General features: G+C 49.5%; 1 protein-coding gene across 18 annotated transcripts in view; it reads right to left on the bottom strand.

The window, feature by feature from the left end:
• SOX6 (SRY-box transcription factor 6) overlaps positions 1-17,448 on the bottom strand; it is a 288,239-nt gene that overhangs the window by 35,151 nt on the left and 235,640 nt on the right. For all 18 annotated transcript variants that reach the window (XM_044271016.1, XM_044271012.1, XM_044271009.1 and 15 more), the window contains one exon: positions 11,429-11,508. In XM_044271016.1, coding sequence (XP_044126951.1) covers positions 11,429-11,508 — 80 coding nt within the window. The remainder of the gene's footprint in view (positions 1-11,428; positions 11,509-17,448) is intronic.

The raw sequence follows: 17,448 nt of genomic DNA, 5'->3' as shown, positions 1-17,448 counted from the left end.
CCCCCCCCCCCCCCCCAACAATGGAGAGCAACGGCTCGAATCCCACCCCCCAATAATAGAGAGCAGCAGTGTGCACCCCCCACAATTCCTCTGCTCTGGATTCAGATTTCTGTTCTCCTTCCTTTGGTGGAAATGTCCTAAAACAACAGCTCTGGGGGATTTTCTTTCTCTCTCAAGTAAAACTGAAAAGTCTGTGGAGACCTAGTTAAGAACATTATTTGCCACCGTCCTAAATAAAATATGCAAATCTGTGATACTTTATTAATGCAGCAATGGAGACAATGAGTAATTGGGTTCAGACGGCAGAAACACAAAGAGGTGACAGCGAGGCCGATCAGACTCCACTTTGCTTCAAAAACAAAAATTTTGGGGGGAAAAAACGAATAAAAAAATGTATAAACCCCCCGTGCCTTAAAGCCGCTCGCTGTAATTAATTAACATAGCTGATCAACATATTGCTCCTAATTAGCAGCCCCTGAAAAGATGAATGTGGGAGCGCGCAGGTTCCTCCTGAAGAGACGTTCAGGGCATTTCAGATACAACCTAAAAATGAGCAAAGTCAAGAATGAAAGGTAAGATAAATAGCAACTGGCAGACGCGGCGGGCGAGCCATGTGACAGCGCCAGAGGCAAACGGCGGCTTCTGCCAGTGGTGTGTGCCAGGGACAGATGCTGCGACTTAAAAATATCCCCCACATCTGTGAAGGATGAGAGGAGGGGACCGCGCTGCTCTACTGGGTGCACGTCACAGTGACACGGCCATGCTGAAAAGCAGATGTCTGAGGCCTGGCACATGGGCACATCACCGCCCTGACCAGTGCCCCGGCCATTAGTATTCAGCAATGGCTCATCTTCCACTATGACTGGTGCAACTATGGCGGAAAGGCCGTGTGTGTCTGTAACTGTAAGGTATGTACACTGTAGGGGTGGGCGATATAGATGATATGCAATATAAACTATATAAATTTGTTCAACGATAGCGATTTCGTTTATATCGCCATATCACGCGTAGAACATGGCATGTGCCTAACTGGGCACGCACCATGTTCTCCTGAGCCAGCACAGTGGAGAAGGAGGGCGTCCCTCCCCACTGTGTGCGGCTGCCGCTGACCACCAATGAGAACAGACTAGGAGGAGAAGGGGAGGGACTGTGGCCACTGCGCCCCACCAATGAGAGGAGGGGAGGGACTGTGGCCACTCCGCCACCACTGAGAGGAGGGGAGGGACTGTGGCCACTGCGCCACCAATGAGAGGAGGGGAGGGACTGTGGCCACTGCGCCACCAATGAGAGGAGGGGAGGGACTGTGGCCACTGCGCCACCAATGAGAGGAGGGGAGGGACTGTGGCAACTGCGCCACCACTGAGAGGAGGGGAGGGACTGTGGCCACTGCGCCACCAATGAGAGGAGGGGAGGGACTGTGGCCACTGCGCCACCAATGAGAGGAGGGGAGGGACTGTGGCAACTGCGCCACCAATGAGAGGAGGGGAGGGACTGTGGCCACTGCGCCACCAATGAATATAGTTAATATGCCTGAATACAAACGTAGCCTGCATGTACCGGCCATATCCTATACCTGGCCTTTATTACAATTATATCGCAATATAGATTTTAGGCCATATCGCCCACCCCTAGTACACTGCACCAAAAATCTCATCCATAAGAGACAGGGCACTGCCACCACAGCTGTCGGGGTGCCCACTGCCCGTTGGGTGCGGTTTCTCATAATCCACTTGTGTGCAATCAATTCAGAGCCCCCCTAGCAGGATGAACAGAGCCCCAGTGGGATGGCCCCACACATCCTATACACGTCAGGAATATGGCGCCATATCTACACAATTCCCACATGCATCCTGCACATTATTATAGAAATACACCAGGTGGAGAAATCCACAAAAGGTCCAGGTCTCCTCTACAGACAGATCCTCTGCCGAGTCTGTAGACGCTATTGTCCACTCTCCATATTACACACAGGCAGCTGTTGGTCTCTGGTCCTCTGTCCGTCCTGCTTCCTCCGGCCTCAAGTGACATAAATCCACACTGAGGATCCTGACCTCCTCTGAGGGAAATGATACGATTCCGGAAAGAGACATCATTGAAGAATTAACAATTAGCGCTTCCCCGTGGGTTTTATTTCCCTGTCTTGGTGAAATATGGATTCCAGTAACTGTGAGGCACAGCGCATTGTCCGAAGGAAATAATCCCAGACAATATCTGCTCCGCACACAACACAAGCTCCAGTGAGGCAGAAGATTCCCCTACTGCTCTCCTCCACCTAGAAGAACATGAGCGGGAACCCGACAGGCGAGGAAGACCCCATACAATTATAGACAGCTTACCAGGGGTACAGGACAATGGCACCCCAAAACTTAGCCAATAATGACACCCTAACAGTAGGGGTCAAGGATAATGACACTGACACTAGGGGTCAAGGATAATGACACTGACGGGGTACAGGATAATGACACGCTGACACTTGGGGTACAGGGCAATGACACGCTGACACTTGGGGTACAGGATAAGGACACGCTGACACTTGGGGTACAGGATAAGGACACGCTGACACTTGGGGTACAGGATAAGGACATGCTGACACTTGGGGTACAGGATAAGGACACGCTGACATTTGGGGTACAGGATAAGGACACGCTGACACTTGGGGTACAGGATAAGGACACTGACACTTGGGGTACAGGATAAGGACACGCTGACACTTGGGGTACAGGATAAGGACACACTGACACTTGGGGTACAGGATAATGACACGCTGACACTTGGGGTAAAGGATAAGGACACGCTGACACTTGGGGTACAGGATAAGGACACGCTGACACTTGGGGTACAGGATAATGACACGCTGACACTTGGGGTAAAGGATAAGGACACGCTGACACTTGGGGTACAGGATAAGGACACGCTGACATTTGGGGTACAGGATAAGGACACGCTGACACTTGGGGTACAGGATAATGATGCTGACACTTGGGGTACAGGATAATGATGCTGACACTTGGGGTACAGGATAATGACACTGATACTTGGGGTACAGGGTAATGACACACTGACACTTGGGGTACAGGATAATGACACACTGACACTTGGGGTACAGGATAATGACACACTGACACTTGGGGTACAGGATAATGACACGCTGACACTTGGGGTACAGGATAATGACACGCTGACACTTGGGGTACAGGATAATCACACTGACACTTGGGGTACAGGATAATGACACGCTGACACTTGGGGTACAGGATAATCACACTGACACTTGGGGTACAGGATAATGACACGCTGACACTTGGGGTACAGGATAATCACACTGACACTTGGGGTACAGGATAATGACACGCTGACACTTGGGGTACAGGATAATGACACGCTGACACTTGGGGTACAGGATAATCACACTGACACTTGAGGTACAGGATAATCACACTGACACTTGAGGTACAGGATAATGATGCTGACACTTGGGGTACAGGATAATGACGCTGACACTTGGGGTACAGGATAATGACACTGACACTTGGGGTACAGGATGATGACACTGACACTTGGGGTACAGGATAATGACACTGACACTTGGGGTACAGGATAATGACACTGACACTTGGGGTACAGAATAATGACACTGGGAATACAGTATAATGACACTTGGGATACAGGACTATAACATCCCAAAAATTTGGGGGGGGGGGGGGGGGGGCGACGGCCGCGCAGTGGATCTGAGGTTTCACACCTGGCTCGCACTCTCCCCTGTATTGGTAACAGCTGCTCCAGGTATGGAGGACACATGTAAAGCCTTGAAGTTCATTGTGGGGCAGGAAAGGGCAGTTTTTCTGGCTGCGTCTTCAGTCTCAGATCTCCTCTCCTACATCCATACAGATGTAGCAAAGCTGAGTTTGTCATCAGTCAGGGGAGGGAGGGGGTGAACAGTGTGTCTATAGGGGAGAGGTGCACAAAAGAAATATATAACGTGTCTCCAGTGTGATATCAAAGAACAAGGCGATGAAGTATTAATAGAGATGATATGAATAGGAAATCACTTTCAATATTTAAAGTAGCCGCACGTCCTGTGTACATAAAGAGAATCCGACAGCCAGCGACAAACACAAAAGCTTCTGATATTCAAATCCGGCCCCTTTCATGCCTCTGATGTGAGTGCTGCCCCCACCCCCCAACTCCTCCAAAGAAGAACTCCACAAGAAAGACAAACTTCTGCCACCAACAAGAAAGACTCAGGTCACGTGTCCGAGGAGCAAAGGTGGCCGCAATGTTCTGCAGATACAGATGTAGCAGTGCTAAACATTAACTCTTTGGGACTGCTTAGCATCAAGAAAACGCTGAAAGTAGTAGGGTTACCTGCAGTCCTATGTAACACCACAGATAACTCTTCATGTCACCGCCATCCCCTCATAGATTGTAAGCTCTTGTGATCAGGTGCTCGCTCCTCTTGTGTCTCCTCTGCCTTCTTTTAGATTGTAAGCTCTTGTGATCAGGTTCTCACTCCTTTGTGTCTCCTCTACCTCCTCATAGATTGTAAGCTCTTGTGATCAGGTGCTCGCTCCTCTTGTGTCTCCTCTGCCTTCTTTTAGATTGTAAGCTCTTGTGATCAGGTTCTCACTCCTTTGTGTCTCCTCTACCTCCTCATAGATTGTAAGCTCTTGTGATCAGGTTCTCACTCCTCTCGTGTCTCTTCTGCCTCCTCATAGATTGTAAGCTCTTGTGCCTCCTATCGCCTCATAGATTTTAAACTCTTGTGATCAGGTCCCCACTCCTCTTGTGTCTCCTCATAGATTGTCAGCTCTTGTGATCAGGTTCTCACTCCTCTCGTGTCTCCTCTACCTCCTCCTAGACTGTAAGCTCTTGTGATCAGGTCCTCACTCCTCTTGTGTCTCATCATAGATTGTAAGCTCTTGTGATCAGGTCCTCACTTCTCTTGTGTCTCCTCATAGATTGTAAGCTCTTGTGATCAGGCCCTCGCTCCTCATGTGTCTCCTCTACCTCCTACTAGATTGTAAGCTCTTGTGATCAGGTCCTCACTTCTCTTGTGTCTCCTCATAGATTGTCAGCTCTTGTGATCAGGTTCTCACTCCTCTCGTGTCTCCTCTACCTCCTCCTAGACTGTAAGCTCTTGTGATCAGGTCCTCACTCCTCTTGTGTCTCATCATAGATTGTAAGCTCTTGTGATCAGGTCCTCACTTCTCTTGTGTCTCCTCATAGATTGTAAGCTCTTGTGATCAGGCCCTCGCTCCTCATGTGTCTCCTCTACCTCCTACTAGACTGTAAGCTCTTGTGATCAGGTCCTCACTTCTCTTGTGTCTCCTCATAGATTGTAAGCTCTTGTGATTAGGCCCTCGCTCCTCATATGTCTCCTCTACCTCCTCATAGATTGTAAGCTCTTGTGATCAGGTCCTCACTCCTCTTGTGTCTCCTCTACCTCCTCATAGATTGTAAGCTTTTGTGATCAGGTCCTCACTCCTCTTGTGTCTCCTACCTCCTCATAGATTGTAAGCTTTTGTGATCAGGTCCTCACTCCTTTATGCGTCTCATCTACCTCCTCATAGATTGTAAGCTCTTGTGATCAGTCCTCACTCCTCTTGTGTGATTTTGGGTTAGTGCTGTGGAATATGTTGGTGCATAGCTCTGTGGGTAGCATCTGCTGACATCTATAGGGAGAGTTTGGTTCTGCGGTTTTTCTAGTTGTCAGTGATTATTCAGCAAAGTTTGGTGGTTTGTGTGATACATTGTGTTTCCTGTTTGCTGGTTGTGTGATACATTGTATATAACTATATATATATACTGTATATAATTAGCAGCTGGTAACTTTGTATCTTTTCATTGTGAAGACTTTTTCTTCTTTTCCGTGAATCCCTTGGACGGATGTTCAGATGAAAGGGAACACAAACCACGGAGCTGATAATTAGTCCTGTCTGATTGTAAATAGCCTTATCTTGTCTGTCTTTCATCCCGGGATTCCATGCAAGGAGGCAACGGAGCGGCAATTCAGCATTATTCCTGCCTCAGTGCACTAATCGCTTAAAGAGTAGCAAAAGCCCTGTGCCGAGTGCCACGAGGTTCCTTGCAGCCTCCCAGCTCGAGGCAAAGTCCCCACAACAGCAACATCCAGATGTCAGGAGCAATGTGCAGAGCCGGATGCAGCACACGGCTCCGTTCCAGTCTGCTCCAACATCTGTCCGAACTGCTGCTCTGCAACCTGCTGGATGAAGATTCTGCGGTGCAGCCCGTGAAGGCGCCCATCCATTACGTCTATCACATTGTCCTGCTCGCTGCGTTACCTGCGCCCACACAGCTCCTGAGCAGTCATTAGGTTTATGAGCCCAGCGCGGGGTTTGTTCTTCACAGGACAGTACCTCGCTCCTCATTAATGTGATATGATGACTGCACAGAGCAGACTGTAGTGCGGTAACCCGGGACCCGCTAAGTACCTGCTGCCGGCGCCAAGATAAATGACCGATAACAAGAATCCGATACCTCTTTAAATGTCCACGGGGAAAGAGCCGCTCAGGCCTGACATAAAATAAAACTTTCTCCACATGTCTGAATAGTTGTCAGAGACGGACCTGGTGATATCTGCCCCTGAATCCTGTGTGGAGTCTACTAATGGCCACCATTACACTGTCCGTAGAGGTTGTCACCACAGATCTTCATATTTCACAAATAATCGGCACAACTTCAGTGAACAGGAGATGCAGAAACAGCGAGGCCTGTGTATGACCATAGGGGCCACATATGTGCCGCCATTCCACACTGCATGTGATGTGTGGCCCTCTGAAGTCGAGGGGTTCATCTGAGCCCCCCATAATATACATGAGGGACACATTTTCTCTTCTCTCCACCTGCACATTGCAGAATACACTGATGAGAGGCACTCACAGAAATAAAATGACAAGACGTCCATCCGGCTCCTCAGAAGACGCTCGTGCGGGGGAAGCACAATGTCACAGACATTTCCAGTGTGAAATAAATGTTTTTCCTTTTTTGCCCTTTGCTGTAAAATCTAAAATAGCTCAGAGGCGATCCCTGCGGAGAGGCGCATTATCCCTATATGCAGAGGACAAGGCGCGCTCAATCATCTCCGAGGCCATTAATGCTGCATCCCCCGCCAGAAACTGCCGGGTGGACTCTCGACATGACACTGCCTGGAAATTGTCTTTTCCGCGCTCCCTGTGATAACCCTCGTGTGAAGACAGTGTGAGAGAATTTAGGTAAACTGGTGCCAATTAGAATAAGTAGCCGGGGCAACACAATTGACCTCTCACTGTGATCCAACGGGAAGGAAACGAGAGAGCGGCCGGCCTAATGATAATCACTTGGAGGGGCTTGGGCGCCATTTCACCCCATTCTCCTCTCTTTTTCCTGCCATGTATGTACTGAGGGGTCCCCCATAATTCACTGTAGCCTGGAACATGTCAGTTTAGTAGTAAATCCGAGGGGGACGAGATTCTGAGAGATGATTCTGTAGCCATCACTGCGCACAATCCGATTCACCGACACAGAGGAGCAGAACCGGAGACACGAGCGAATCGCTCCACCTGAAGACCCCCAAAAGTAATCCAACTCATCAATAGTGTAATGTCATGAGGGAGACCTGATATCAGGGGGTGCAGCCTAATCCCATCACATGGGGGCGATCTTATATCAGGGGGTGTGCCTAATCCCATTACATGGGGGCGATCTTATATCAGGGGGTGTAGGCTAATCCCATCACATGGGGGCGATCTTATATCAGGGGGTGTAGGCTAATCCCATCACATGAGGACAACTTTATATCAGGGGGTGCGGCCTAATCCCATCACATGGGGGTGATCTTATATCGGGGTGTAGGTTAATCCCATCACATGGGGGTGACTTTATATCAGGGGGTGCGGCCTAATCCCATCACATGGGGGCGATCTTATATCAGGGGGTGCAGCCTAATCCCATCACATGGGGGCGATTTTATATCAGGGGGTGTAGGCTAATCCCATCACATGGGTGCGATCTTATTTCAGGGGGTGTAGGCTAATCCCATCACATGGGTGCGATCTTATTTCAGGGGGTGTAGGCTAATCCCATCACATGAGGACAACTTTATATCAGGGGGTGTGCCTAATCCCATCACATGGGGGCAATCTTATATCAGGGGGTGTAGGCTAATCCCATCACATAGGGGCAATCTTATATCAGGGGGTGTGCCTAATCCCATCACATGGGGGTGATCTTATATCGGGGTGTAGGTTAATCCCATCACATGAGGACAACTTTATATCAGGGGGTGCGGCCTAATCCCATCACATGTGGAAACTTTATATCAGGGGGTGCGGCCTAATACCCTCTCATGGGGGAGACCTTATATCAGGGGGTGTAGCCTAATCCCATCTCATGGGGATGACCTGACAAAAGGGGGTGCAGCCTAATCCTATCTCTTGGGGACGACTTTTTATCAGGTGCAGGGGCGTCCATATTTTGGGGGCAGCCTAACCTTTCACTCATCTGCAATCAGATTACCACTGTCATCCGGTACTCGATAGTTGGCCACGTGGGGGTTTCTGAACATATCCAGGACACTATGGTCTGTGTGAAGGGCGGCATAGGGTGGAATGATACTGGGTGATCATCTCTTCCATTCTCCACCTGAAGGCGCTCATCAGGCTGGAGGACAGCACTGGATGGTTGACCATTGGCGCCAGTAACCTGTGCGTCTATGCCGTTCTCAATATGACTGGTAGGGGAAGGGGTTAATTGAGGAGGGGCCATTGTTGCTGTGGGGCCCTGCTTTCGGTGTGTCCTATGACCGAGATGTGGCCATGATGAGGTCCGTTATGTAGGTTTCTCTCTGGTCACCTCCCTCCTTACATGGGCTCAGGGCGCCAGTTAACTCCGTGCTTGCAGGGGGCTGATCCGTGACAGAGTTAATCCCGGCCACTCACCATTATTTCACTTGCCTGAAATTACGGTCGGGTAAAAGCGTTTAAGTGCGTCTCAGCATCATTAAGAGTGGCAGCTCCGGCGGAGCGAGCGCATTACACACGCCGCATCCAGGAAATTAATTCTCTTCAATAAAGTCATTTTTAAGCCTCATATATTTCCCAATCTAAACATCTGTCAGCGATTCATAAACAGAATAAATGGATGAAAATAATCCATTACTGATGTGCTGACACACTGAAACGCCGCCACCTGAGTGCGCCCACCAGACGACAGGTACATCCCTCAGCCGACATTAACCCCTGCTAACAAATGGCTTTTATATGACGGCGCGCCGCTATAGCCTGCACTCCGCACACAGATCCGCCCGCCCGCCACACCGTACAGACATATTTCTTGATAAAAGGCGGCTTGCTACGTTGTGGTTATTTAAAGGCCCCATTTACATGGCGGACGCGCTACATGCAACCTTTCTCCGCGCGCATCACTCATGTGAGTCTCTTAGCGGCCGCGATAAAACAGCTGAAGAAAGCGAATGTCAGCGGCAGCCGGGAATTTATGTGGATGAGGGAATGTGGTGCCCCCCTTTGAGGGCTCGGCCATCACGCCACAACTCATAAGAAAAATGTCACAGGGGCAACCATATTCTCTTCTCCAGTCACAGCGAAAGCTGCATTTACAATTCCACTGGATGGCCTACTGGTTGTGGGTTATCTACTCAGTGCAGACAGTGCATTCTGCAGCTCTGGATGTGACTAGAGTATAACTCGAGTTGTATAGTGTTGCCCCAAAGCAGAGTGCATCCTCGTGGCGGTGGGTGACGGCGGACACTAGGACTATATATACCCGGCCGCTCGTCTGTAAATGACAAACATTTGTGGCTGAAGCTCTTTATCCTCTGTAATTCCTCCTGGAATCTGCTGAGTATCTCCACTATTTATAGTACTCTCACTCCTGGAAGTGGCATCACCCCCCCCCCCCCCCCAATAACAGCACCGGGAGGACGCCCCCATGTGGACGCCAGAGGGATGTAAGGTGTTCACGATGTTAGACAGGATTAGATACATCACAGCAGGCTGTATCACACAGGATAGGATTAGATACACAGCTCAGCAGGCTGTATCACACAGGATAGGATTAGATACACAGCTCAGCAGGCTGTATCACACAGGATAGGATTAGATACACAGCTCAGCAGGCTGTATCACACAGGATAGGATTAGATACACAGCTCAGCAGACAGTATCACACAGGATAGGATGAGATACACAGCTCAGCAGACAGTATCACACAGGATAGGGTTAGATACACAGCTCAGCAGACTGAATCACACAGGAGAGGATTAGATACACAGCTCAGCAGTCAGTATCACGTAGGATAGGGTTAGATACACAGCTCAGCAGACAGTATCACACAGGATAGGTTTAGATACACAGCTCAGCAGACAGTATCACACAGGATAGGGTTAGATACACAGCTCAGCAGACAGTATCATATAGGATAGGATTAGATACACAGCTCAGCAGTCAGTATCACGTAGGATAGGGTTAGATACACAGCTCAGCAGACAGTATCACACAGGATAGGTTTAGATACACAGCTCAGCAGACAGTATCATATAGGATAGGATTAGATACACAGCTCAGCAGACCATATCACACAGGATAGGATTAGATACACAGCTCAGCAGACAGTATCACACAGGACAGGGTTAGATACACAGCTCAGCAGACTGTATCATACAGGATAGGAGTAGATACACAGCTCAGCAGACCGTATCACACAGGATAGGATTAGATACACAGCTCAGCAGACAGTATCACACAGGATAGGATTAGATACACAGCTCAGCAGACAGTATCACACAGGATAGGAGTAGATACACAGCTCAGCAGACCGTATCACACAGGATAGGATTAGATACACAGCTCAGCAGACAGTATCACACAGGATAGGATTAGATACACAGCTCAGCAGACAGTATCACACAGGACAGGGCTAGATACACAGCTCAGCAGACAGTATCACACAGGATAGGATTAGATACAGTATCACACAGGATAGGATTAGATACACAGCTCACCAGACAGTATCACACAGGATAGGATTAGATACACAGCTCAGCAGACAGTATCACACATGACAGGATTAGATACACAGCTCAGCAGGCAGTATCACACCGGATAGGGTTAGATACACAGCTCAGCAGACAGTATCACACATGACAGGATTAGATACACAGCTCAGCAGACAGTATCACATAGGATAGGGTTAGATACAGGGGTTCGGTAATCCTTAGGCCAGCAGTACTTTACTGTGTAGGAGAGATCTGTACTACATTTTATCTGGAGAGCCACACTTATGAATACAATTCCAGAGCTACAGTGAGTACTGACATAGGCAGAACAGTAGGAGAAGGCAGTGTGTGGACGGATTCATATGCAAGACGTGTCCTGTGTATTGGTGGCCGGTACCTCTCATCCTGCCCACCTACCTGGAGCTGTAACGGGCTGAGTCCAGAGGCGGCGGCAGCAGCCATCGATGATGGAATGAACTGCACGGGGTAGTTATCACCTGTGGGAAAAACAATGGGGCAGGGTCAGACACGTTAAAACATCTGGGCGTGATGAGGAGGGAGCCCCAGACCCGGGGACCACATACATAACCAAGAATAAGGAGGCAAAATGCATCAGTCACCTCCCCCCCCCCCCCCCCCCATACCATGCCTAATCACGAGATTGGACCACGGCCTCCTCATCTGTGGCCCCCGCTCCACTTCATCTAGGACAGATCACCCAGCTTTCCCAGGCTCCTGAACGGCATATCTTGCACTACTCTTGTATGGCTGCATGATGCATTCACCATGCTTTTGCTGGCAGCCATATTGGTTGTCACCCAGCTTTCCAAGTACCAGCTACATCTAAGAAAGCTGACCTGAGCAGATATCCCCTGACAGGCATAGTAACTTCGTCCGTTATTACACAACCACTAGTTCTATTTGTAATGACTGATGAAAACCGCCGGACACCCGCCATCACGTGCTGCCCCCGGGCCGGGTGCAGGTGCGCGGCTTTCCTGCCTGGTATCAACCTGTCACATTCACCGCTACAATGGACGATTAAACCGACAATAAATATAAAAGTCATTAGTGGAAGCAGCAACAATGTATCAGCCTCACAGATGAAGACGGGCAGCGAGCGGGGGTAGAAGAGCCCCCAATAATGACACTGGGAGGTAATTGTATCCGCCGGGTGAAGATAAGTGACACCTCGCGCCTCTGCCATCCTCTGTCATATTGTGACCTGTCTCTCTTAATTGATATGGGCGATGAGAGGGCGAGCGGACATTACACGCCGAGCGCAATTACACAAGCGTTTCATCAATTACTGATGAGAAGAAGAAAACTAACCGAAAGCGACAAACTCGTCACTGCTACATCACTGCAGACTAAACCTGGACACAACCGCAGACACATGGCTGAAGCCAGGAGGCCACACATCATGGGTCCACATATGGTGGACCCAGGAATAGCAGCACCAGAGCCGCCTTCATCCATCATCCCTGCTTGTTTTACACTTTTACACAGTCAGTGTTTGGTCAGTGATTTTCATCAGTGGTTGTGAGACAAAACCAGGTGCAGCTCTAAACACAGGGGGAAGCCTTTCCATTAGCTCAGTGCAGTCTCCACTCCTTGTTCTGGCTCACAAAACACTGAGGAAATACTGATCAAACACTGACTGACTGAAAGCGGCCTTAGATCTAGGGATTTCCAGGTTAGGAACAATCATCTTTACACCATGCTCCGTACAGTCATCCGATGAAGCAAAAACTTACTGCCCCCCGGGTCTACAGCGGATGTCTATCCACAAGCTTCCTCACTGTTTCCAGTAACCAGCAGAATAGTGAGTGCAGCTCTGGAGTATAATACAGGATGTAACTGAGGATCAGTACAGGATAAGTAATGTATGTACACAGTGACTGCACCAGCAGAATAGTGAGTGCAGCTCTGGGGTATAATACAGGATGTAACTCAGGATCAGTACAGGATAAGTAATGTAGTGTATGTACACTAGTAGAATAGTGAGTGCAGCTCTGGAGTATAATACAGGATGGAACACCCACGGGGCAATCCCAAGCCCTCCTCATGGCCACCGGTCTGGTACGTAGCAATTTGATGCTTTCACCATTAATGAATTCTAGTAGCACCTAGTACTTATGCCCCTGGCCGTCAGATAAAGGTGCCCTCCTGCTTTCCACTGTATGGCCGACAGTGATAATCTGAATGCTGCAACGACGCCAGTGGTATTTTGTGCTGCACTACAGTATTGCTGGCCACACCTACTTATATCGGCCCCGTCTTGTGTCAATTTGGACCCCCCTACAACATGGGGCCACTTTTAGTTTTTTTCCCAGGGCCACTTTAGGTTCCCAGTCTGCCCACGTCTCTTTTGTTGCTTCCTCTATATAAATGTTGGACATCAGAAATCCCTTGTAAGTAAAAGAAAATGACTGAACTACAGGTTCTCCTAAGTATAAGTCCCCACGCGGTGGAGTGACACTATGCATCAGCCGCAGCATGCGCTACTCTATGTTACGCTCCAGGTGCAGGAGCGGACTGGGAACATAACCGTGTTGTAACTGGGTCCATATTGACAGAAGGCAGGGCCGACACATGTAAGCAGGGACAACGGAGGCAGGCGGGTTCAGCAATACCATAGTGCAGAAAAAAATACCATAGTGCAGCACAATATACTGCCGCCAACACCACAGTATGAAATTCTACCATCGCCCCGAAGACAGCGATACAGTTGAATTCAGGAGGGCACCCGCAGCCGCTTTCCAGGTGCATCGGTGCCTGATCCTCCTACAATGAGGAGGGTTTGAGTAGCCCCCTGGGCATTGGCCCACCAGGAACTTTCCCTGTAGGGTCTATGGCCAGGCCACCCCTGTCCAGGATGTAGGATGACTCCAGTACTGTGGGTCTGTTCCCAGAGGAGTCCATGACGAGATCCTGGCGGCTGGCAGTGACTGGGGGGACAAGGCGCTTGATGTCTTTCCTGCGCCACATTTGCCGCTCAGAATGTAGCGCAGAGATTAATGTATAAAGTCTACGTGGGTAACTATGCGGAAAGTAAGACTTCTCCCCCATGAGGGACACCCAGCCAAGTCCCCATTAACAGGAAGTTTGAGAAGTCCCTTCCTAATCTGGTAGGCGCTTTGCATTTTGCCCATAATACCTCATCAGGCCATCGAGCACAGTATGCGCGGCGCACAGTCCACTAACAATTGGCTCCTGATTGCATATGACGATTTGCTACTATGGCTGCACTAACGCGATATTGTGCTGGACTCACACCGAGCAATATTCAAAATATCCCGTCTTATTTTCTTCCTTCCATGTGGTTGATTTCACTTCGCTGATGATTCGCACCGTGAGCTTTTTTTTTATATTTTTTTACTCCCCTTGGAAACTAAACAAAGCTGCGGCGTCCGCGATGACGTTATATGTGTTCGGATCGGAATTGTGGGGTTAAATAATGTTCCCTTTATCTCCTGTGTTTGGTGTAAGAGAAGCGATAGTCGCAGGGGAAGTACTGGAAGTAATGATGCTTTAAAGAGGAAGAAAATAATCATTTAAACAAGCAGCGGGAACTATTTTAGGTACGATGCCCCCTCACAGGCCATGAATTATTCATCCACCGTCTTTGTCTTTCTGATGCCCCCCCCCCCCCATCATATTATAGTGGATTTACTGCGCAATAAACACGCTTCTGTTTACAGGGATTCATCTGGCTTTACAGCGTCAGGAGTACAGGCCGGCCACCATGTTGGATTCAGGGAGCAATGTTACTAGTATGGATGATGAGTGCAGGGCAATCTTATCATATGAGCGCGGGGAGAGCGACATTTATAGCGAAGGGGTGGAGTGCGATCTTATCATATGAGTGCGGGGAGAGCGACATCTATAGAGAAGGGTCGGAGTGCGATCTTATCATATGAGCGCGGGGAGAGCGACATCTATAGAGAAGGGTCGGAGTGCGATCTTATCATATGAGTGCGGGGAGAGCGACATCTATAGAGAAGGGGTGGAGTGCGATCTTATCATATGAGCGCGGGGAGAGCGACATCTATAGAGAAGGGGTGGAGTGCGATCTTATCATATGAGCACGGGGAGAGCGACATCTATAGAGAAGGGGTGGAGTGCGATCTTATCATATGAGCGCGGGGAGAGCGACATCTATAGAGAAGGGGTGGAGTGCGATCTTATCATATGAGCACGGGGAGAGCGACATCTATAGAGAAGGGGTGGAGTGCGATCTTATCATATGAGCGCGGGGAGAGCGACATCTATAGAGAAGGGGTGGAGTGCGATCTTATAATAGGAGTGCAGGGAGAGCGACATCTATAGAGAAGGGGCGGAGTGCGATCTTATCATATGAGTGCAGGGAGAGCGACATCTATAGAGAAGGGTCGGAGTGCGATCTTATCATATGAGCGCGGGGAGAGCGACATCTATAGAGAAGGGGTGGAGTGCGATCTTATCATATGAGCGCGGGGAGAGCGACATCTATAGAGAAGGGGTGGAGTGCGATCTTATCATATGAGCACGGGGAGAGCGACATCTATAGAGAAGGGTCGGAGTGCGATCTTATCATATGAGTGCAGGGAGAGCGACATCTATAGAGAAGGGGCGGAGTGCGATCTTATCATATGAGTGCAGGGAGAGCGACATCTATAGAGAAGGGTCGGAGTGCGATCTTATCATATGAGCGCGGGGAGAGCGACATCTATAGAGAAGGGGCGGAGTGCGATCTTATCATATGAGTGCAGGGAGAGCGACATCTATAGACAAGGGGCGGAGTGCGATCTTATCATATGAGCGCGGGGAGAGCGACATCTATAGAGAAGGGTCGGAGTGCGATCTTATCATATGAGTGCGGGGAGAGCGACATCTATAGAGAAGGGGCGGAGTGCGATCTTATCATAAGAGAGCGGGGAAAGCGACATCTATAGAGAAGGGGCAGAGTGCGATCTTATCATATGAGTGCGGGGAGAGCGACATCTATAGAGAAGGGGCGGAGTGCGATCTTATCATATGAGCGCGGGGAGAGCGACATCTATAGAGAAGGGTCGGAGTGCGATCTTATCATATGAGTGCGGGGAGAGCGACATCTATAGAGAAGGGGCAGAGTGCGATCTTATCATAAGAGTGCGGGGAGAGCGACATCTATAGAGAAGGGGCGGAGTGCGATCTTATAATAGGAGTGTGGGGAGAGAGACATCTATAGAGAAGAGGCGGAGTGCGATCTTATCATAAGAGCGCGGGGAGAGCGACATCTATAGAGAAGGGGCGGAGTGCGATCTTATCATATGAGCGCGGGGAGAGCGACATCTATAGAGAAGGGGCGGAGTGCGATCTTATCATAGGAGTGCAGGGAGAGCGACATCTATAGAGAAGGGGCGGAGTGCGATCTTATCATAAGAGAGCGGGGAAAGCGACATCTATAGAGAAGGGGTGGAGTGCAATCTTATCATATGAGTGCAGGGAGAGCGACATCTATAGAGAAGGGGCGGAGTGTGATCTTATAATAGGAGTGCAGGGAGAGCGACATCTATAGAGAAGGGGCAGAGTGCGATCTTATAATAGGAGTGCAGGGAGAGCGACATCTATAGAGAAGGGACGGAGTGCGATCTTATCATATGACTGCAGGAGGAGCGACATCTATAGAGAAGGGGCGGAGTGTGATCTTATAATAGGAGTGTGGGGAGAGCGACATCTATAGAGAAGGGTCGGAGTGCGATCTTATAATAGGAGTGCAGGGAGAGCGACATCTATAGAGAAGGGACGGAGTGCGATCTTATCATATGAGTGCGGGGAGAGCGACATCTATAGACAAGGGGCGGAGTGCGATCTTATCATATGAGTGCAGGGAGAGCGACATCTATAGAGAAGGGTCGGAGTGCGATCTTATCATATGAGTGCAGGGAGAGCGACATCTATAGAGAAGGGGTGGAGTGCAATCTTATCATATGAGTGCAGGGAGAGCGACATCTATAGAGAAGGGGCAGAGTGCGATCTTATAATAGGAGTGCAGGGAGAGCGACATCTATAGAGAAGGGGCGGAGTGCGATCTTATCATATGACTGCAGGAGGAGCGACATCTATAGAGAAGGGTCGGAGTGCGATCTTATCATATGAGCGCGGGGAGAGCGACATCTATAGAGAAGGGGCGGAGTGCGATCTTATCATAAGAGTGCGGGGGGAGCGACATCTATAGAGAAGGGGCGGAGTGCGATCTTATCATAAGAGCGCGGGGAGAGCGACATCTATAGAGAAGGGGCGGAGTGCGATCTTATCATATGAGCGCGGGGAGAGCGACATCTATAGAGAAGGGGCGGAGTGCGATCTTATCATAGGAGTGCAGGGAGAGCGACATCTATAGAGAAGGGGCGGAGTGCGATCTTATCATAAGAGAGCGGGGAAAGCGACATCTATAGAGAAGGGGTGGAGTG

The sequence above is a fragment of the Bufo gargarizans genome, chromosome 10 (genome assembly GCF_014858855.1).
Source record: "Bufo gargarizans isolate SCDJY-AF-19 chromosome 10, ASM1485885v1, whole genome shotgun sequence".
In the NCBI taxonomy this organism is placed as follows: Eukaryota; Metazoa; Chordata; class Amphibia; order Anura; family Bufonidae; genus Bufo; species Bufo gargarizans.
Note: the sequence above shows the minus strand (reverse complement) of the source record. Positions and strands in the feature narration are given on the sequence as shown.